Source organism: Syngnathus leptorhynchus, chromosome 6 (assembly GCF_054491065.1).
Source record: "Syngnathus leptorhynchus isolate UIUO chromosome 6, UIUO_Slep, whole genome shotgun sequence".
NCBI classification, from domain to species: Eukaryota; Metazoa; Chordata; class Actinopteri; order Syngnathiformes; family Syngnathidae; genus Syngnathus; species Syngnathus leptorhynchus.
The window spans coordinates 15,436,808-15,459,424 of NC_141200.1; the positions used below are offsets into that span (position 1 = coordinate 15,436,808).

General features: G+C 41.7%; 1 protein-coding gene across 3 annotated transcripts in view; it reads right to left on the minus strand.

Annotated features, from left to right (window-relative positions):
• The window catches only part of lamb1a (laminin, beta 1a), a 78,884-nt gene continuing 56,267 nt past the window's right edge, over positions 1-22,617 (minus strand). For all 3 annotated transcript variants that reach the window (XM_085913926.1, XM_085913927.1, XM_085913925.1), the window contains 14 exons: positions 16,036-16,199; positions 13,445-13,669; positions 13,138-13,355; positions 12,362-12,458; positions 10,273-10,642; positions 9,991-10,175; positions 8,258-8,499; positions 5,354-5,557; positions 5,135-5,279; positions 4,196-4,403; positions 2,768-2,909; positions 2,497-2,673; positions 2,227-2,386; positions 1-628 (listed from right to left, as the gene is read on the minus strand). In XM_085913926.1, coding sequence (XP_085770052.1) covers positions 489-628; positions 2,227-2,386; positions 2,497-2,673; positions 2,768-2,909; positions 4,196-4,403; positions 5,135-5,279; positions 5,354-5,557; positions 8,258-8,499; positions 9,991-10,175; positions 10,273-10,642; positions 12,362-12,458; positions 13,138-13,355; positions 13,445-13,669; positions 16,036-16,199 — 2,677 coding nt within the window. In that variant the 3' untranslated portion in view covers positions 1-488. The remainder of the gene's footprint in view (positions 629-2,226; positions 2,387-2,496; positions 2,674-2,767; positions 2,910-4,195; positions 4,404-5,134; positions 5,280-5,353; positions 5,558-8,257; positions 8,500-9,990; positions 10,176-10,272; positions 10,643-12,361; positions 12,459-13,137; positions 13,356-13,444; positions 13,670-16,035; positions 16,200-22,617) is intronic.

Here is a 22,617-nt window from a genome sequence, read left to right on the forward strand (position 1 = left end):
CGGGCATTGTGGAGCCTATCCCAGCAGTAATCGGGCAGTAGTCGAGATGAAAAATGTTGTGACTCCAGGTTAAAATCATTTATTATCTGCTTTTTGAAATCAATTAGTATGATGCAAAGATCAAAAAGAAATATATTGGACCATGAGTTTTTTTTTAAAAAACACGCAACTTTCAAATAGAATAAATCTTGATTTCTAACTTGTGGCCACGTGTGAAGAACTTAACAATTCTTGCAGTCCAACGATCAAACAATCAAAAATTTGGTGAAATAAACGGTCAGTGACACATCAATTACATTCATAGAAGACCCAAAGAATCCACTTCTTGTACAGTGTTGACCCCAAATGGACACGTTAATATAAGGTAAAACAATTCTATTCAGTAGTTACAAATGCATATTTGAAATGTTTTTTTTTCATGGCCTTTTTGATTGAGATAAAAAAAGTAAAAAAAAAGATGTTCTTTTAGCAAGCAGTGACCTCTAACTTTAGAATAAACATGTGCTATAAACTGTAACTTTGTGGCTGATCTGCTGCAGCAGCTCCTTAACTGAGGCCTCCAGTTCACCCAGATGCTCTGCCTTCACCTCAAGTGTATGTTGGTTGTCCTCAAATGACTTTTCTAAATCTGAAATATAAAATAATACATTTAGTGCCCAGCACAAACGTTCTTGTAAGGCATGTGCCGTTTTTATTTTCCCTAATACTGAGTGCTATTTACAGTAAAAACATTTTTTGACCATAAACAATTATTTCAATAATCTGTATTTAATTGGGGAAAACACTTTTGATGAAATCTTTTATTAATAGATTATTTAAAAATACTTTTTTGACTCCAAAACATTTTTACCAAACAAGGTGCAGTATGTTAACATATTTGTCCCTCTTCGACACCACCTGACCAACTCGCTCATACAATCTAAGTACATAAACAGTTTCTACCTGAACCTCATTTCAGGATGAAAGCTTTGTGAAGTCCATCCTCATAAGCATTCCTTGTAAGACGCAACATGGGTTTGCTACGTTTTTTACTCTGAAAATGTCTTCCATTTACTGTGGAAGGCGCAATTATATTGTTATATATTGTTCTACTGTTATATCCACAGAAAGAAAAAAATCATTCAAAACACCACATATTCTGCAAAGTTCCGTTTGAAATTTTTAGTCAAGTTGATAAGAGTGCTGCAATGAACAATTATTCAGTCGTTTAATCTGTCAAATCCTTTGTAGATAATTTGATCAATTGAATTAAATTTTTTTAATTTCCATGCTTTTATTAAAATTCATGACACTATTTGAAATTGACATAGTTTCTGATTTGGTTCATTACGTGTTGGTAAATAGACAAAAATGTTCATTGTTGTTTTCCAAAGTAAAACCGAATGTTAAAAACACGAAGATAATTAGTCATCTTTCATGGAGGACTACAGAAATTTACTGTTGAGAAACTGGAATTGTAAGTATTTGGACTATTTAAAAAAAAAAAGTATATAATGATTGATTAATTTGCTAATAGATTGTCGATCCATCTTTGTCTCCTTACATTATGAAGTTTTAAGCAAGCCTTTGCGGATTCCGCACTGACGTGGTTCTTGGGACTTCAAAGACACCAGCAGCTTCACATTCTAAATAATTGCTCATCAGTGGCTTTTCAACGACACATTTTCATTTATATGTCCTGTAAATGTCTATGCTATGGCCACACTAAATTAACCGCATTTGTAATGGTCAAAATCAGTTTTTATTTTTCTATCATGAAGCATTAAAGTTGTTCTTTGCAGACGGTTTATTGCTAAGATGCAATTATTGTTTCCAAAGAATTTTTGGATTTACACTTAGTAAAAAAATAGTGAAGCACTATTAATCATTGATGGGCAGCATTATTAAATCATTGGTTTGGTTTTTGCACATTTTGAGGAATAATTTTAATGCCATTTATGAGGTTGTTACTGATATTCTATGTTGTAAAGTGGCCTTCGGTGGGCTCGAAATCAATGTCCTTTAGCCTATTATCCTTTACTGCCCTCTGCAGGCATAACCCCTTAGTGTCACGTTTTTAGTTTAATAGGCTTGCCGTTCATTCAGAGTTATAGGCCGTTTTAACCAGTGTCAACACCAGCTTGACCACAACTATTGTCACTCAAGCAGCAGATCTGTAATGCAATCCTGGAACAAACAGTAGATCAAAGAACCTGCTGATGAATAATTAAATGGTAGTGACATCACCTTTGAGAATCTTCATCTTGCGACTGGCTTGCAACAGCAGCTCCTTAGCTTCTTGCTGCAATAACTCTGCCCTCTTCTTTGCATCAGCCACCCCGCTCCCTTTTTGGTCAATTAATTGCTCTACAGTTGAGTACTTGTCCTTAATTTCAGTGTCGATGCCCTACATGACGTCGACAGAAAAAATAATTAACTTGGAGATGTAAAAAAGTTATCTTTTTATTGCTATTCATTTTTGCATGACAGGTAAACTTTTCAAAGTTGTTAACTTACCCTTTTCACCTCTTTGACTATTTGTCTTATGATTGTTGCATCCTGAATGGTCTGTTCACTGGTCAGTGTGACCTTCAGAGTTTTGTTTCTCAGCAGTGTCACATCCTGATTAAGCTGCTGCAATCGCTTAGTGGCGTTGTCCAGTTTTACTTCGACATCGATTGTACCTGATTTGACCTGAACACAACATAGATTACATACTACATGGTGGTGGTGGTGGTTACAAACGTACTTATACAAATGATCAAGCATTTAAATACAGAAGACTGACTAAGAGCAGAAGCTTGTTGGTGTTCTTGATATCATCAGTGGCATGCTGGATAGCACTGCTGGCAGCTGTCTGAGCTCTCTGAGCTTCTGTCAGAGCTTGTTTGACCATCTCAGCAGATTCCTTCACATCATCTGCCTCCTGACTGTTGAATATAGGGAGTTTGTTTTATTATTTCAGTCTTGACATTATTTTAACCATGGACTAGTATGATATAAGGAAATTTCTTATGCATATTGCTAACCCCTCAAAATAACGTGTTACGACTTTTTTTTAAACTTTATTTAGCTCAACTAAAATTATCAGTCACCATAAATTGTTTGGAATTACACTACTGAGTAACTTTTTTGCAAATTTCTGAAAATGTAAGTGAGCTGTTCAGATTTGAGCCCCATAGTGATGTCATAAGCAGAAAACCTTCCCTACACCAGGGGTGTCCAAACTTTTTGCAAGGAGGGCCAGATTTGATAAAGTGAAGGGGCCCGGGGGCCAGTAGTTTTTTCTGACATTTTTTTAACTACAATTTCATCCAAATAAACACTGTTATCAAACAAATTTCATTCTCCCAATTGTCTTTATTTTTTAAATGACAAAATAACCAAATATAAGCCATTCAGGCAGATGTGAACAACTCTAAAAATATAAATTCTGCTTTTCATTCATATCTGAAGAGTCCGATAACATTGAACAAACTGTATGAAATACCTTAAATTTACATGAGTTTAAAATTATTTTCGCCTCATGAACATTTTAAACAGGAGTTATAAGTAATACATAAAATACGATAACATTGAACAAACTGTATGAAATACCTTAAATTTACATGAGTTTAAAATTATTTTCGCCTCATGAACATTTCACACAGGGTTCACGCAGCCGGTTTGCGCGTACCCTTTTTACAACGGGTTTATTTCCGCATTTGACTTGCGCATGCTCCGCATAGCAGGACAGCTGAAGTCATGTTATCGCTGTGAAATCACGCCGGGTCGCGCGAGATTACATTTCTGCGGCATAAATATAAAATAGCTTTGGTACGTGTGTATTAAAGTGCTGGTCAACAATGGCGGCGGGCCACATACTAAAGATTTTATCACAGAGGCGGCGGGCCTGATGAAATTTGACCACGGGCCGCAATTGGCCCGCGGGCCGGACTTTGGACATGCATGCCCTACACCAAGGTTCTCCCTTCAAGACGTGGCGGGAAGCTTGAGTGAAAGATCTGTCATTTTAAGTAACTGTCATAGTACATGCAAACACGGCCATCTAAAGCAAGCTAACAAAGCAAAGCCAGCCGCAATGTTGGAATGATTATTGTTCAGTGTGTATTTTGATTGCTATAGTTTGATTGATATTGAGAATGTGTCAGTGAAAGAGCTGCTCCAGCCACCATCATTGTTACACAGTTAACACAGAACACAACAAGCAACACACCTAGCTTTCCGGGCCTGTTCAAGTAGACTTTCAGCTCTCGCAATGTCATCAGTGCTCTGCTCCAGGATAGTTTTCACATTGCCCAGCTCCCCCACCTTTTCACGAATTTCATCTGTGAGGTTGTGAAGCTGTGCTCGTGTGGTTGGCATTTGCATGGCCAGCACTTCATTAGCAACTTTTTCAATACTCTCCATGTCTGCTCCATCCTCTAAAAAAGAAACATGTTTATGGTGTTTAGTTTGACAAGATAAGGGTGCATTTGTGGTAATCTTAGTCCAAATCTCAGTCTTTAGATGTACAGGTAACATTACTCAGCATTTACTGTATTGGCCCGAATATAAGACGACCCACTCTTTTTCAAGACTCAAGTTTGGAAAAAGACTTTCTGAACAACAAATTAAATTTTTATACAGAAAATGACTACAGTACATCTGAGACAAATGATTATGATAATATATTCGAGAGAAAAAGCATGTTATTTTGTCTCATTCAAATCATGCAAAAACTGTCATTTTAATATCTGAACATATAAATATGTAAACTTAAGTGCAATCATATTTGTAAATGAATGGCTTCTGGTTTTTGAAATGTAAATAAACCAATCTATTGTGACACAACAAATTTACAATAATTGCATTAACCATCAAAGTTAAGTCTAACTTTAACTGTAGTCTTGAAATAAGGAAAAACATTGCAATAACATAATGCAAACTGGTTTAAACTTGAGAGTAGCTGAAATTTGTCATGTCAGAACATTACTCCTCACAAACATCCTCTGCCTCCCTGTGCACAGTGTCACTGTCCTCACATTTTTTGTTATCTCTTCTCTTATTTTCTTCTCTTTTCCTTCTTACCGCTATTTTTTTTATTTTTCTTCTTCGTGCTACTGCTATTTTATTTTTATTCTTTGTGACAGGGGAAAAAAAAACCAAGATTCACCTGTAAGGAAGTCTCGAATCTCTCTGATAAGGATTCTCAACTCTTCGCTGCTCCGATCCATATTGTGTTTGGTCCTGTTAGTCTTCATGAAAACGTCATCGGCACTCATTTTTGCTTGATCTGCCTTTTGTTTAGCCTCTGACACCTAAACAGAGTGCAGGTGAGACCAAAACCATTATCTTGAAAGACAATCAGAATCCGCAAAGATTAGGGTCTTACCATCTTGGCAAGTTTATCCACTTCCTTCATGGCATTTATTATTTCCTTTTCAGAGTCAAAAGCATTCTGCCAACTGGAATTAACTTTTGTCAACACACCATCACATTCTGTCCCCCCACACATGAGGCCACCCTCTGCAGTTACACATCCTAATCCCCCACATGGAGAGGAACATGAGTCGCGACCAGCTGAATTCCCGCATGTCTGTAGAGACACAAAACTTCAATTGTTACCAGGAATATAAAGCGTTATAAGGCGTTGGAGAAGTTTGAGTGTCTCAGGAGTTAAATTGTCTGATCAGGGTATGGTATAAAAAAATTCTTAAGTGGAATTTAATAATTTTTAATACCTTTTTAATACTGCCACAATGTTTTTTAATACCAACACGACTTCTCGCTGCAACTATTCTGTATCTAACTGCTGGCACCTGAATTTCCCCCCGGGGATCAATGTGTAGAAAGTGCACACACCACTTTTGCAGCACTGCACTTTCTTTCGCAATCATTCTATCTTATTAGGAATTCAGACAACCTTAGCCTACAATTGTGGCATTACATTTTTCTGAAGTACAAAATCAGTTTGAGATGTTTTTTAATTGAATAAATTTACCAATATTATAGCTACCGTATTTTCCGCACTATTAGGCGCATTTAAAGACTTAAAACTGACTCTAAAAACCACAGTGCACCTTATAATGCAGAGCGCCTTATATATGGATCAGTCGATTACGTTGTTGATCTTTACTGGTTCTGCACAGCGCTCTGCCAAAATGTTTCAGTGTGTTTTAATATGACTAGTAAATTACAAGGTTGCATCGCTTCTCAGCATTACGGCAACCTATGGGCAAGAATCCATCCAGTATTGACATACAGGTAAGCCTATTACTGTGCCTCCAAACAAGACAAGCACAGACTGCAACGGACAATCAGGACTGCAGAAAAGATCATTGGATTTAACCTCCCATCTATCCAAGACTTGTACCTGTCCAGGACCAGGAAACAACATCTCGACAGACCCCTCACCCAGGTTACAGTCTGTTTGAACTACTCCCCTCCGGACGGCGTTATAGAGCCCTGTACGCCAAAACCAGCAGACACAGAGACAGCTTCTTCCCCCAGGCTGTTGCTCTGATGAACACACACCACTCTTAGAGTCTCAGTGCTGTGCAATGACATCCTGCTCTCCACACCTTTTTTGAATTATCTACATTGTTGGTACTGTGTCCTCTCTGCATCCATTGCAGCCTGGTCATCCTGGAAGAGGGACCCTCCCATCTGTGGTCTCTTCACAAGGTTTCTCATTTCCCCCAGTTGGAGTTTTGAGTTTTTCCTTGCCCTCTTGGGAGTTTAAGATCAGGGGATGTTTGAGAATATTTGTCATTTTTCACATGTCCTTAGTGTTGTTAGTCACCTAAAGGTTGAACAGAGACTGTGATGTACTGGAGTCAAATTCCTTGTTTGTCACGCTCAAACATGGCGAATAAAAACTCTTGAATCTTGAAGAAGCTGATCAACGCATTATGCATCACTGCACGCACTTGGTTCTTTATTTTAAACAAAATAAAATTTATGACCAGCAAAAATGAATGGGGTTGCTGGACCAAGTAAGAAGCCAGAATCACTTTGACTGACATACAGGTAAGCCTATCGTGAGACAAGCACAGTGAACCGCCCCCCCCCCCCCTGAATTAATTTCTAAAATAAAAAATTCAATGAAGGTGCGTTTTATAATCCAGTGCGCCTTATAGTGCAGAAGATACTGTCCTCTTACAGACGATAAACGGTAGGCTAAATTCTTAAAATAATCAATAATCCTATTCATTATTTACTGACAGTGTTGGAACTAACGGAATTAGAAGTAACGACATTAATACATTTCAAGTATCTTTACTTGAAATAAAGTAAAATAAAATAAAGTAAGTAATTTACTCAATTACTATGTTAATGGTTGTAATGCCGTTATCGTTCCTAACAGTGAAATGTGGCACGTTACTTATGTGCTGCTTGGGACGCGTCAACGCGCAGCGCAAAAATGCTTCCACCTCTCTGCGGACTGACTTTTGACTCGCTACGCCTCGCATCAGCCAATCAGCTTCGGGAATGTGTCACGTGCCATTCTGCACAATGTAATGGCAATCTGAATTAATTTTCATTATTGAACTTTTTAAAAAAAGTAATGCATCATCAAACATTTTATGTGTAAAACATTTTTTTTTTTTTACCTATGCCATTTTTGACTGGCAGAAACAGGCTTCCTTCCATAAATGCCACAAAATATGTCAATATTAAGGAGTTGAAACATGAATGTTAGCTTTGTGCATTATTATGATTGCCACTCTGCAGTTGCTTTGACTTTTTCAATTCTTTATTTTCTAATGATGATGATTCATTCTATCGTGTATTTATTCGCATCATGTGTACAACTTTTTTTTTACATTCCAGTCTTTTTAAACCTTGCAAACTCTTGTAAAGGTGTTGTATTTGCTATTTAAGCTTTCCCTTACCTTCCTTTGATGTGTTCCTAACTCTGTTTACATTGATTAACGATGTTCCTGGCGTTTTGACTTTTGCTGTCTCTGTTTGTATATAATTTTCATGATGCAATTTCATGATTAAAAAAAAATCTAGAAAAAATATTTATGAACATTATTTCCTCAACTATTGCGACCATCAATTTTACAGCTCTATTAATTTCAGTGTAAATCTTGTTTCACCACTGGGACGTCGCCGCCGGTTTTCCATAGCAACCAGTGGCACCGATGATTTTTGAGAGAAGCTTAAGTTTGAGGGTCTAAGTACTTCAGAAGTCCCATAGGCTAATCATGCATGGTGAGATGTCTGCTACATTGTACTTGTTTTATTGTCACAAATATTTGTGGAGGACAATCCTAGCACATATTTGTACCTTGTGGCTGAGCTGTGAAAGGTCCAGAATCTGGATTTGACCTGCCAGGTCATCCAGTCTCTGTGCATGGTCATTGTGTTTCCTGAGAAACTCATCTTTGGTTAAGTTCATCTTATCCTCCGTGAGTTTACGTATGTTAGCAGAGTTTTCCACAGGGCTGTTGGGGTCAATGGTGGATGCCTTTGCTTGTTCTTCAGCTTTCAAAGACTGCAGGAGGTACTTAGATACACTGTCAGCTGCTCCTGATAACAGAGTAATAAACATTATAGTAATTATAGTAATTAAATTATTTTTAAAATTTGAACACTTTAAACAATGAATTGATCAGGGAAACAGTTAACTCTTCCTCTTTAATGTTTAAAGGACCTGGAAAAGGTTGTGGTTTGAAAGCACACCACTTTTTTTAATCTGCTAAATGCAAAACATGGTTTAGATCAAGACATCTGACATCATTTGACCCTGCACACACTGTTATAGATACTGTATTTTCCGCACTATAAGGCAAACTTAAAAGCCTTTAATTTACTCATTTAACACAGTGCACTTAATAATCTGGGGCGCTTTATATATGGATCAATTGGTGAATTTGTGATCCATGCTGGTTGTACACAGCGCTCTACCAAAATGTTTCAGTACGACTAGTGAATTACAAGGTCGCATCGCTTTCAGCATCACGGCAACTGTGGTCAGGGGCGTCACCAAAGTAATAGCGGTAAACACCTATACTGTACTTACTCCTAGTCCAAGACCACTTGTGTGTATAAAAATGCCAAAATGACACGCATGCCACTATCTACCAATGGTTTGTGGATGCCTGGGTTGATATATCAGTCTCAGCTGTGGTCCGAGCTTTTGCGAAGGCAGGAATAATAACTCAACTGCCAGGAAACAGCAGCGACACTGACACGAGAGGGAGCCGGGTATTTTGAATGCCGCACTCGGCCAACTGTTCAATTCGGACACGGAAGAGGAAGAATTCGACGGATTCATGGACATATGTAAATATGTGCATAACATTTGGACAATGCTTGTATTGTATATCGTATTGTATATAGAGTTTGCCTTATATAGTTTGGGGGATTTGTGGACAGGGATATGTAAATATACACATTATTGTTTGAATGTTGTATTATTGGGCTATTTCTGTATTGTACATCGTATTGTATATAAAGTTTGCCGTATATAATCTTTGACTGAATACCTCGTTGACTGGTTTGACATTTCCTTTAGCACAGCTTCATCTAGTCATTAGATTATAGTGGATGCATAAAGCAACCCCAGTCAACCCAAGTCTGATGCAGTAGCTTCTATTCTATGCGCCTTTTAATCCGGTGCGCCCTAAATATGAAAATATTTCTAAAATAAAACATTCAATGAAGGTGTGCTTTATAATCCAGTGCGCCTTACAGTGCAGAAAATACTGTATGTTGGGTTAGGTTTGATACAACTGTGTTTAATGTATTTTTCCCAGTATTGAAAGATTATTATTTATTTTAACATTTATATGTTGACTCATCAATTGAGGAAAAACTATCCATAAGAAAATGAGTTTGTGAAGAAATCAGTTCATAAAAGTTCAAGAGTAACAATTGAATATTCACTCATGACTAAAAAAAATCTCCTTGGTTAAAGTTAGAAGTTTGAACAATAAAATAAACAACAATAACTCAATATAAACATCTTCATAATTAACCCCTATACATAACTGAAAATCCTGTTGCCATCTCTCTTACCTCTGACATCAGAATTCCTGATGAACTCAACCTGATCCAGAATGTCTTGAACTGTCTGCTCAAATTTCTGAGCATCTGCCATCAGCAATTTTAGTTTACCCTCCATGTTGCTATTCTTCTCTTGCACATTGAGTAGAATATTTTCCGTGTGGTTCAGTGACTGGCTCAAAGATCCCATCAAGTCACTAATGGACACACAAAGAAGACAGGTTAGATTTGAAAGACTAGCTCTAATGCCACTATTTTGGAAACGGCACTTGCCATGATTAAATCCATTCATACCTGGCTTCTTGTAAGAGCTGTTGGATCTCGCTTAGAGGCTGTGAGGCTGGGTTTTGGTTAAAGATGGCGTGGATGTCTGATATACTCCTTTCCATACTTTTAATTGATTTTCTGTACGGCCCACCAACTCCACTAATCTTGATAGTGTTTACCTTGTTTGCAAGTCGGTGTGTTTGATTTGTTAATTGCCCGATGATAGCATCCCACTCAGCAAAGCATTTGTGGCAGCGTTGGCAGTTGGGGAAAGTACCAGAGAACCCACGGGCGCAGGTATCACACCGTGGACCAGACACTCCTTCTCCACAGATGCAGTGACCGTTGTCTTTGTTGCATTGTGGTTGAGTGATACCGTAAGGTTCACAATCACATTCTAATGGGAGAAGTACATACAAGTTTAGATATATATAACATCCATCCATCCAGTTTCCATTGAGCTTCATACCACAAGTTCTTAGGAAAAAAAAGTTATTCTCACTCAATAGTATAGCTAGTTGTAAAAATAAAAGGACGGGTGTTCAGCCTGCCTCATAATTTAGAGATTTGGTGTTCTTCAGTTTGGCATTGCGCTCTTGCTCGATTTTTCTCTGTGCACTCTGGCTTTGTCCCACACTACAATAACATGTAAGATTAATTACAGAGAATAAATTCTCCATTGGTCTGACTGTTATTGTGAATGGTTGATTGTCTATGTGTGCCCTGTGAATGGGTGGTTCTGTTCACCAGCCACCTTAATGAGAATCAACGGTGGATGGATGGATTGAGTTTTTACAATGCCTTTCATTTTCATATTTCTGTTATATGTGTCAGAAACATTTTAATGGCATGATGATTTCCAGAATTTGTTCGGCAACTACCGTAATTTTTGGACTATAAATCGCTCCGGAGTATAAGTCGCACCAGCCATAAAATGCACAATAAAGTGAAAAAACAACAACATATATAAGTCGCACCGGGGTATAAGTCACACTTTTGGGGCAAATTCATTTGTCAAAATCCAACACCAAGAACAGACATGAACCAGCAACAACAGGCTAAAGATACGGTATGCTAACGTGACATGTACACAAACGAGGAGCTGAGAACGGGCCTGACATAACATTCAGTTATTCAAATAAGTAATACATAAATAACACGTTTATCAAACCATCTGTGTCACTCCAATTCATTAAATCCATCGATCGTCCTTTATGTAAACAATGCGGCGTATGCGCCGCATATGCTGACGTCGGACCCGTTGTAAGTTGCATTTCTAATTATTCCACAGACCCATATGCGCCGCAGACACATATGGGTCTGTGGAATAATTAGAAATGCAACTTACAACACAGACTCGACGTCAGTTGCAGTTCAAATCATTCCACAGACCCATATAACGATATAGAAAATATATTTCAAATAACTATCATGTAACGATATTATCAAACCATCTGTGTCACTCCTAATCATTAAATCCATCGATCAAATTCCTTGTCCTTTATGTCAACAACGCCGCGAGCGCGCCGCACAGATCTACTATATAACTATATTGTAGCGTTAACAAAGTACCAGGAAAGACGTGGGTTTGGTAAATGGCTCTTTATTTAACAAAATAAGAGTTCAACGGGCCAACAACTACTGAACTGTAACGATAAAAACATATACAAGTTGCTACACGAAATAAAATATATCAAATAACTATAACATAAATACGTTTTTCAAACCTTGTGTCACTCCAAATCATTAAATCCTTCAAACTTGGGGCCCTTCGTCATCTTCGTCATCCCGTGATCGAATCCTTTGTCCTTTATATAACCAATCGCCGCGCGGCACCGGTGACATCACTTGCAGTTCAAATGACAGTAATCCCTTGCTACATCGCGGTTCGTTTATCTCGGTTTCACTACATTGCGGATTTTTGAATTTTGAAAAATTGTGAAAAAAATCACATATAAGTCGCTCCTGAGTATAAGTCGCCCCTCCACCCAAACTATGAAAGAAAACGCGACTTACAGTCCAAAAATTATGGTACATATATGTGTCTGTTTAAAATGATACTTTGTCTCTTTTGATACTGCACAGGTCCAGCAACCAACAAAAACTAATTACCTACCATGACATTCGACCTCTGGGTCTCCCCAGAAGAGTGCTCTACATTCTCTGCATGTCCTGCCTCCAAAGCCTGGCATACATGAGCATTGACCACTGATCTGTTGGAATAGCATATGCAGTATGCAGAACACATTTTTACTACAAATGCTTTCCCTTAAAATATTTTGTATGCATCTACAAATTAGGTGTTAAAGTGGACGACAAGTCAAAATATTTTTGTTGCTGTGATATTTAGGACCGTATTTCCCCCAATTAGTTTAAACGCGGTATTCTGATTAATGTGGCATTTGTAGAATATTACTTAATCAGAAAAAAAAAACATTTTAATCATTTTCAGGAGGCTGCCATTTGTCCTGTATTGCCACTTGCTGTCAACTGAAATTGACCTCAGTGTCCACGGGCTCAGAATGCGAACTGACTGGCTCACCTATTTTCTGGGTTTTGCACGTGACATTTGCAAACTGAGCCCATGGAAACGGTGATGCCAAATTTGAGTCAACAGGAGGTGGCAGTGCAGGACAAAATGGCAGCCTACTAAGAATGATTAAAAACTGTTTTTTTGTTCTCAATTCTAATCCCACATATGCAGTATTAATACCATGTGAAGATTAGAGTGGGAACATACAATTTATTATTGCATTGCATTATAAGACTTTTTTTTTATTCTACTTTGACAATACAAACAGAGAGTATCCTGATAAGTAAAGCTATGAAGTACTGTACAATATCTGGATTTTTTTTTTCCAACAACATATTTCAGATAGCCATATTGCTCACCTCATTGCATGAGTTCCCGTACGAATGTTTAGTGTCACACTCACAGGCCTGGCAGCCCGTATTGCTTGCAATGTTCCAGGTGTCAGGTGCACAACGATCGCAGTGCTGACCAATCACATTGGCAAGACAATGACACTGACCGCTATTGCGGTCACAATGACAGTCACCTGATGAAGAACAGCTGGCACTATCACTACCCAGATGGTTACAAACACACTCTGTGGAGAACAGCAATTAGTAATTACTAAAGGAATTCATGAATGTGACAATGAGCTGACTTTCCATCTGAGTGGGTCAGTGAACTTACTCCTGCAATCTTGCAGAAGTGCATTGCCATAGTAACCCATCATGCAATTTTCGCAAGAATGCCCTTCACTGTGATATAGGCAACGCAGGCATTTGCCAGTTTGGGAGTTGCAGGATTCTGGGTCCAACATATCGATGTTGTTGTTGCAGTGACAGGGCTGGCACGATCCTCCTATTTCATGAGGATTTCCATAGAAACCAGGGGAGCACTCATTGCAGCGAGCACCTGGGGGGAAAAAAATGGGAACACATCCCAAATGCTTCATTTGCCGTTATATTGTATTTTTATAGATAATAAATTCAGTCATCCAATATTGACTGTAATTTCATCTGAAATTGTTTTGTAATTATTGCAATTTCTGGACTATAAGCCGAATATAAGATGCGCCAGATATAATTGGGGGAAATCCTGTTTTGTTCATATATAAGCCACACGGGACTATTAGCTGCAGGTGTTTTAATGTTGAATTTCCATATGTCAGAGAATATGCACAAATCATACAATGTCACCCCTCCGTGAGCCGTCACCTTATCGCGGTGGAGGGGTTTGCGTGCCCCTATGATCCTAGGAGCCATGTTGTCTGGGGCTTCATGCCCCTGGTAGGGTCACCCATGGCAGAAGGGTCCTAGGTGAGGGGCCAGACAAAGCACGGCTCAAAAGACCCATTATGATGAAAAAGATATATGGATGTGGTTTTCCCTCGCCTGGACGCGGGTCACCGGGGCCCCTCTCTGGAGCCAGGCCTGGAGGTGGGGCTCGAAGGTGAGCACCTGGTGGCCGGGCCTTCGCTCATGGGGTCCGGTCGGGCATGGCCCGAAAAGAAAATGTGGGTCCCCCTTCCAATGGGCTCACCACCTATAGGAGGGGCCAAAGGGGTCGGGTGCATAGTGAGCTGGGCGGCGGCCAAAGGCGGGGACCTTGGCGGTCCGATCCCCGGCTGCAGAGGCTGGCTCTAGGGACATGGAATGTCACCTCTCTGGCTGGAAAGGAGCCCGAGCTGGTGTGTGAGGCAGAAAGGGACCGACTAGACATAGTCGGACTTGCCTCCACACATAGTTTGGGCTCTGGTACAAGCCCTCTCGAGAGGGGCTGGACTCTCTTCCACTCTGGAGTTGCCCACGGTGAGAGGCGTCGAGCAGGTGTTGGCATACTTATTGCCCCCCGGCTGGGCGCCTGCACATTGGGGTTCACCCCGGTGAGCAAGAGGGTAGCCTCCTTCCGCCTTCGGGTGGGGGGACGGGTCCTGACTGTTGTTTGTGTCTATGCACCGAACGGCAGCTCAGAGTACCCACCCTTCTTAGAGTCCCTGGAGGAAGTACTGGAGAGCGCTCCTTCTGGGGACTCCATCGTTCTACTGGGTGACTTCAATGCTCACGTGGGCAATGAGAGTGAGACCTGGAAGGGCGTGATTGGGAGGAACGGCCCCCCCCGATCTGAACCCGAGCGGTGTTCTATTATTGGACTTCTGCGCTCGACACGGATTTTCTATAATGAACACCATGTTCAAGCATAAGGGTGTCCATGTGTGCACTTGGCACCAGGACACCCTAGGCCGCAGTTCGTTGATCAACCTTGTAGTCGTGTCATCGGATTTGCGGCCGCATGTTTTGGACACTCGGGTGAAGAGAGGGGCGGAGCTGTCAACTGATCACCACCTGGTGGTGGGTTGGCTCCAATGGTGGGGGAAGATGCCGGTCCGACCTGGCAGACCCAAACGCTCTGTGAGGGTCTGCTGGGAACGTCTGCTGGGAACGTCTGGCAGAATCCGACGTGGTGCTGTTGGCTTCATCAGTCCGTGATCTCCAGCTCTCCCTGGAGCGGTTCGCAGCCGAGTGTGAAGCGGTCGGGATGAGGGTCAGCACCTCCAAATCCGATTCCATGGTCCTCGGTCGGAAAAGGGTGGAATGCCCTCTCCGGATCGGGGATGAGATCCTGCCCCAAGTGGAGGAGTTCAAGTATCTTGGGGTCTTGTTCACGAGTGAGGGCAGGATGGAGCGCGAGATGGACAGGCGGATCGGTGCAGCGTCTGCAGTATTGCGGACTCTGTACCGGTCCGTCGTGGTGAAGAGAGGGAGAGACTCGGAGTAGAGCCGCTGCTCTTCCACGTTGAGAGGAGCCAGATGAGGTGGCTCGGGCATCTCATCAGGATGCCTCCTGGACGCCTCCCTGGGGAGGTGTTCCGGGCATGTCCCACCGGTAGGAGACCCCGGGGACGACCCAGGACGCGCTGGAGAGACTACGTCTCTCGGCTGGCCTGGGAACGCCTTGGGATCCCCCGGGATGAGCTGGAGGAAGTGGCTGGGGAGAGGGAGGTCTGGGAATCCCTCCTAAAGCTGCTGCCCCCGCGGCCCGACCTCGGATAAGCGGAAGAAGATGAAGACATACAATGTCATAAAAATCATTAAAAAATCCTTGTCCAAGACGCATTGGACTACGAATCGCAAGGTTCAAACCTTGTGCAAAAACTAACAGTCCAGAAAATACGGTGCACAATTTTCTACTTTATTTTTCTACTACTTTCTACTTTTGGTGTCCTATCAGGATTCTCTGAGAAAAACACAGTATTTTTGGGTAAGTGGTCAATGTAGTACCTTTGTATCCAGTGTCACAGACACAGACAGCTTGTTGGGAATTATCACCTCGAAAACAACTTCCAGCAAACTGCCGCAGGCTACCTGGACCATCAGGACACATACAGGGGCGACAATGGTCACCAGAGCCCAGCGTCAAGTCACCATAGTAACCATCCAAGCACCTAAACATAAAAGAAAGAGCATTAGACTCTGATTTCATGAATCCATCCAATTTCTGTATCACTTGTCCCCACGGGGGTAGCGGGCACACTAGAGCCTATCCCAGCCGTCATCGGGCAGTAGGTGGGGGACACCCTGAACCGTTGCCAACCAATCGCAGGGCACGCAGAGATGAACAACCATCCGCACTCACACCTGTGGGCAATTTGGATTGATCAACCGGCCTACCATGCATGTTTTTGGGATGTGGGAGGAAACTGGAGTGCCCGGAGAAAACCCACGCAGGCACGGGGAGAACATGCAAACTCCGCAGAGGGAGGGCCGGAGGTGGAACTGAACCCACACCTTTTGGACTGTGAGGCTAACCCAGGGGTGGGCAAACCTTTTGACTTGGGTTCTAAATTTTGACTGGGGGGGCCAAACCAGAAGTGGATGGATGTAGTGTTTGTGTGAAGCAATATAAAGGAAATGTAAAGGTCATTGCATAAAAAGTTTTGGCCTTTAGTAGGTAGTAAAGCATAGATATTAAAAAAGCTTTTTGAAAACAAATGAATTTATTAACAGCATTAAAAAATAGAAAAAAAAAGATTCTCATTAAATACGACACTGTTATTATGAATAACAGTTTCCTTCACTTCAGCGCCTGCAGGTCAGATTTATGAAAGATGTTTATCTTATGAGGCGAAATCACATCAAACGGCAAACATTCTGACCAAATACATCATCTTGAAGAATCAGTGAACGAATACATCTAAGTAAAGTAATCAAGAAATCAAAACGGCAACACGGTGACGGATATCTGAAAATCGAAGCAGAGCTTTAACTTACAAACACCTGGTGACAGAGGTGAGGAAACGGGAAACACTTCCTCAAAGTCAGTCTTAAGAACTTTAAAAGTTAAGATCCATCAGTGAGGACCTCTCCTGGACCACCAACGCTGCGTCACTAGCGAAGAAAGCTCAGCGCCGCCTGTACTTTCTGGGGAAACTCAGGCGAGCAAGTGCTCCTCCCGCCATCATGACCACATTCTACCGTGGCACCATTGAGAGTGTCCTCTCCAGTTGTATCGCTGTGTGGGGTGGTGGCTGCTCTGAGTACAACATGAAGACCCTGCGGCGTATAGTGAACACGGCAAGTAAAATCATCGGGGTTCCACTCCCCTCCCTGAAGGACGTTTACGCCTCCCGTCTCACCCGCAAAGCGGCCGCGATTGTGTGTGATGTGAGTCACCCCACTCACTCTTTGTACTTCTGCCCTCTAGGAAGAGGTACAGATGCCTGCGCTCCCACACCACCAGACTCAGAAACAGCTTCGAACTCCCTTTGTACTCCAAGCTGTCAGGTTCCTGAATTCCCTTCCCCTTCCACCTTCTGGTGCATGACGTACTGTTCTTTTGCGCTATGATCTGGCTGTCTGCTATTAGCACGCTTGCTCCATTTTGCTGCTCTTATTTGTCAATTTATTTATTTATTGTTTATTTATTTGGGTTATTTGCTTATTACTTATTCGTTGCTCTTTTCTGTTCGTTTTTACTCTTTGTGCTATTTGATTGTGAGTGTTGTGTACTGTATCTAGTCACCGTGGGACGGTGGGAAACGTAATTTCGATCTCTTTGTGTGCCTTAACATGTGAAGAAATTGACAATAAAGCGGACTTTGAATTTGACTTAGAGGTGGCACATCAATGTCCTTGAGCATCCTGCATTGTTTGAAAATGAGAATGGTCGCTAGTTACAATCCCTGCTATTTCTACAAATTATATTAAAAATTCGTTTTTTTTTTTTTACAACAAACTTGAGAAACTTCCCTTCATTTTCAGTGGGAACAGTGTTGTTGGTCTCACTTTTCTTTTGCTAGTGCATCATAGTCTGGAGTAAAATTTGTTATGGCAATTCCTAGGATAGAGCCGAGGTGTTGGTCCGTTAACTTAGATCTGTGACGCCTTGATGTTGATGTTCATGTGGCTGGACGTCGCGTAGGTCGAGCGAAATTGTCCACTCTTTTTTTAAACACTCGGCACTCAGTGTCCGCCTTTCTTTTCCTTGGGCCACTCATTTTAATGGAAGGATTCCAGGGGATGGTTTATGGGTGGCTTTAGCGTAAAACTGTATCAGAAAACTCACCGCGCGGATTACGAGAATGCTGATGTCACAGCCCACACTGTAAATTCGGCACTGATAGAAACAGTGTGAAGTGCGGCGGGTCCGTACTACTGAGTACATACACGCACTTGTGAGTGTGCACCGAGCTTTCTGACACTGCTTCCGGTAGTAAATGCGCGGGCGGGCAGTTCCCCATCTACTGGGGAAACGCAATTATTGCAGGGAAATTGAGAGAAAAAATAAGTTTAATAATACAATTTATTCAGGGTTGGCGGGCCGGATTAAATGGCCCCGCAGGCCGGATATGGCCGCGGGCCGTAATTTGCCCATACCTGGGCTAACCAGTGCAATACTGTGCTGCCAGACTCCTCTCTCTCTCTCTCTCTCTCTCTCTCTCTCTCTCTCTCTCTCTCTCTCTCTCTCTCTCTCTCTCTCTCTCTCCTTCCTCTTGAAGTTCCTCCCTCTTGATCTTTTTTAACTGGTTTTCCACAAGTGTTTACTTTAGCAACCCTCCTGAAGTTGCGCAGATTGCCCAACTCCTCCAGGATGACACATCCATGCGTGCTGTTGCAAGAAGATTTCATATGTCTCCCAGTACAATCTCCAGAGCATGGAGAAGATTCCAGGAGACAGGCAGTTACTCTCGGAGACCTGCACAGGGCCGTAGACAGTCCTCATCCCATCAGTAGGACCGATATCCGCTGCTTTGTGCAAGGAGGAACAGGTTCAGCACTGGCCGAGCCCGACAGAATGACCTTCAGCAGGCTACTGGTGTGAATGTTTTTGCCCAAACAGTCAGAAACAGACTTCACGAGAGTGGCCTCAGGGCACGACGTTCTGTAGTGTGCCCTCTGCTCATTACTCAGCACCGTGGAGCTCGATTGGCATTTGCCATAGAACACCAGAATTGGCAAGTCCGCCACTGGCGCCCTGTGCTTTTCACAGATGAAAGAAGGTTTACCCTGAGCACCTGTGATAGACGTGAAAGGGTCTGGAGAAGCCGAGGAGAGCGCTATGCTGACTGCAACATCATTCAGCATGACCGGTTTGGTGGTGGGTCAGTGATGGTCTGGGGAGGCATTTCCATGGAGGGACGAACAGACCTCTACAGGCTAGAGAACGGCAGTCTGACTGCCATTAGGTATGGGGATGAAATTCTTGCACTCATGGTCAGACCCTACGCTGGTGCAGTAGATCCTGGGTTCCTCCTAATCCACGACATTCCCGGCCTCATGTGGCAAGAGTATGCAGACAGTATCTGGAGGATGAAGGAATTGACACAATTGAATGGCCCTCACGATCACCTGATCTAAACCCGATAGAACACCTTTGGGACATAATGTTTCGGTCCATCAGACGCCACCAGGTTGCTTGTTAGACTTTGCAGGAGCTCACTGATGCCCTGAGATAGATCTGGGAGGACATCCCACCATCCGTCGTCTCATTAGGAGCATGCCGCGATGTTGTCAAGCATGCATACAAGCATGTGGGGGCTACATAAGATATTGAAAAGAGTTTTGAATTGCAGAAATTGAATTTAGCCAAAATGGACGAGCCTGCCACATAATTTTTTCACTTCTATATACTGAGCCCTCTGTAGGCTGAAAACTTTTATTTCCATCAAAAGATGTGGCATCCTTTTGTCCCTGAGACATTAAACTGTCCATAACAGTATAGATATCCAACTTTTTTTTTTCACCATTGAAATCTGATGTGTTTTCAAAGTGTTCCTTTAATTTTTTTGAGCAGTATATACATACATACATACATACATACATACATACATACATACATACATACATACATACATACATACATACATACATACATATGGACTGTCTCAGAAAATTAGAATATTGTGATAAAGTTCTTTATTTTCAGGAATGCAATTTAAAGCCTCATTTATCACCATCATCTTGAAGTTTGCATTATAAAAATATCCTCAGATGCCGGTTAACCAGAGTTAATCCATAGTTGTGATTGGGTATAATGTCTAGACCCCGAACGTAAGACGACCCCCACTTTTTCAGTCTTATTTTAATGCAAAAAACACCGTCTTATATTTAGGCCAATGCAGTAATATGTATACCGTATTTTCCGCACCATAAGGTGCACTTAAAAGCCTTTTCTTTTCTATGAAAACGAAGGTGCGCCATTTAATGTGTGCCTTGTGTGTGGACCAAATTCCAAAATCTATTAAGTTGTTTTGTGTGGTTTCCGTAAAATACAGACGTAATATCTCGACCCGATGAACCAATCAGGGGACATTCCGTTTTACGTAGATCGGGGCAAAAAAACAATCAGAGGACTATACGTAACATGTAGAGCATGTACCTCTGCCCGCCATTGATAAATAAATACAGTACGACCGTTTGTGCAAATCTGTAAAGTTGTTTTGTGTGGCTTCCGCCACAAAGAGACATAATATACAGACGTAATGTGTAGAACAGATGAACCAATCGGAGGACATTACATTTTACGTAGATTGTGGCAAAAAACAATCAGAAGACTGTACGTAACACGTAGAGCAGTGGTCCCCAACCACTGGGCCGCGGACTGGTACCGATCCGTGGGTCAATTGGTACCAGGCCGCCAAGCCGCATAGAATTATTTTTATTTTTTTCGATCAACGATCAATTAATTCAGGTCAAGACGCTTGTCCCGGTCACGAGACAGGTTTCCCCAGTCGAGCCCGCAAAGCTAGCAAAAACGAGTAAGAATTTATTTTGAAAAATGTAAAGAAATTGTCGATTCTCTCCCAATTATATCCGTCGGTTCAGGTCAAGACGCTTGTCTCGGTCACATGACGTCACCCCAGTCGAGCCCGCGAAGCAAGCAAAAATGAGCAAGAAACAGAGATGTTTGGAAAGCTTCTTCGGAAAAAGAAAAAAGCCCAATGAGGAGACGGAAGAAGAAGAGGCTACGACTTCTAAGAAAATGAAAGCTGTATTTAAAAGAAAATTTCTGGAGTCCTGCTTAAAATATGGATTTATCACCACAGGTGACTGACGCGCCAAGCCCACTCTGCATAATATGTGGTGACAGGTGTTAGGGTTTATAAACTATCTTGATCGTATGATTATGTTGGAATGCAGACTAGAATTATTAACTTTGTTTAAACCTTTAATCTTTCCTTGACTCTGAAAAGTTTAACCATTCAGTTGTTGAAACTTTCCAAATGCTGTGGAAACACTTTCTTGCTTAGTTAGTCATCTACAATGCTCCACTAGTTTCTGTTTTTAAGGCCTTGTAAAACAATGAGCTGGGACCCTCTGCACTGATTAATCAGTTGCTGAGGTGACCACCAAACATGTCCAATGTCACCCCCACCCTACTTGTTCTCAATAAATATGCTCTTGTAAGAGACTAACGGCAGAGTTTGTTCGAACATTGCTGTACCTACAGTAACGAACAGGCTCTCCACTTGCAAGTGGTTAAAGGGCATACTGTCTCCCGTGTGGTTCTTGCAAAATAAGTTAGAGTCAGAACATCTCTAACATTTTGGTGCCGTGACCCGGATTCCAACATACCCACTGCTGATCGACAGAGGACGACGTGCTGCATTGTCGACAAGCCGGCGTCCATTAGGAGGACCTGGTAAAGAAAAGACCTGGCAAGTAAATTCTTCGCTGGGCCAGCATCTTAGATCTGCCTTCGTCTGACAACAGTGGATTGACGGGATCCGGCAGTGCAACGAACCAGGGGACAAGTAAGTTAAAGCCCTAAAATTGTGTTGTGAAACGCACAAGAGTGGAAAGTGCACAAAATATATATGGAATATGTGCGTAGATTCTCCTTTGTCTGTTCTTCCAAGCTATTTGATCTGGCTTGGGTTAGATTCCCAGTGGAAGGAACGTGCTAAGAAACACAGAGCTTCTTTTTTGTGATTCAAAGAAGAGTGTAGATTTATCTTTGTTCGTTTTTCGGAGCCAAAAAACAGCTCGGGTCCAAGACCCAGTGGAAGGAACGGGTTAGAAAAAAACAGAGCTTCTTTTCCCTAATTGGAGAAGGGCGTAGATTATTTTTTGTCTGTTTTCCAAGCTGTTTGGAAGGGTTTTATACCCATCCTAGATAGGCCTGAAAGTAAAAAAACGCTAGTTTGTGTGGTTGAGTGTGTGACTGACTAACTTGACTAAGAGGCAATTTTGTTGAAGGGTCAATTTAAACCGGCATTTAGGATCCTCAAAGAAAAACAAAAACATTTTTTTTTAAATAAATTAAAAAATCCTGAAATACCAAGTTAAGATGGGAAATAAAAACGGTAAATCTCTAGCTCTTGAAGGAGATGAGAAGTACATGGCGAGTAGATTTTTTAATTG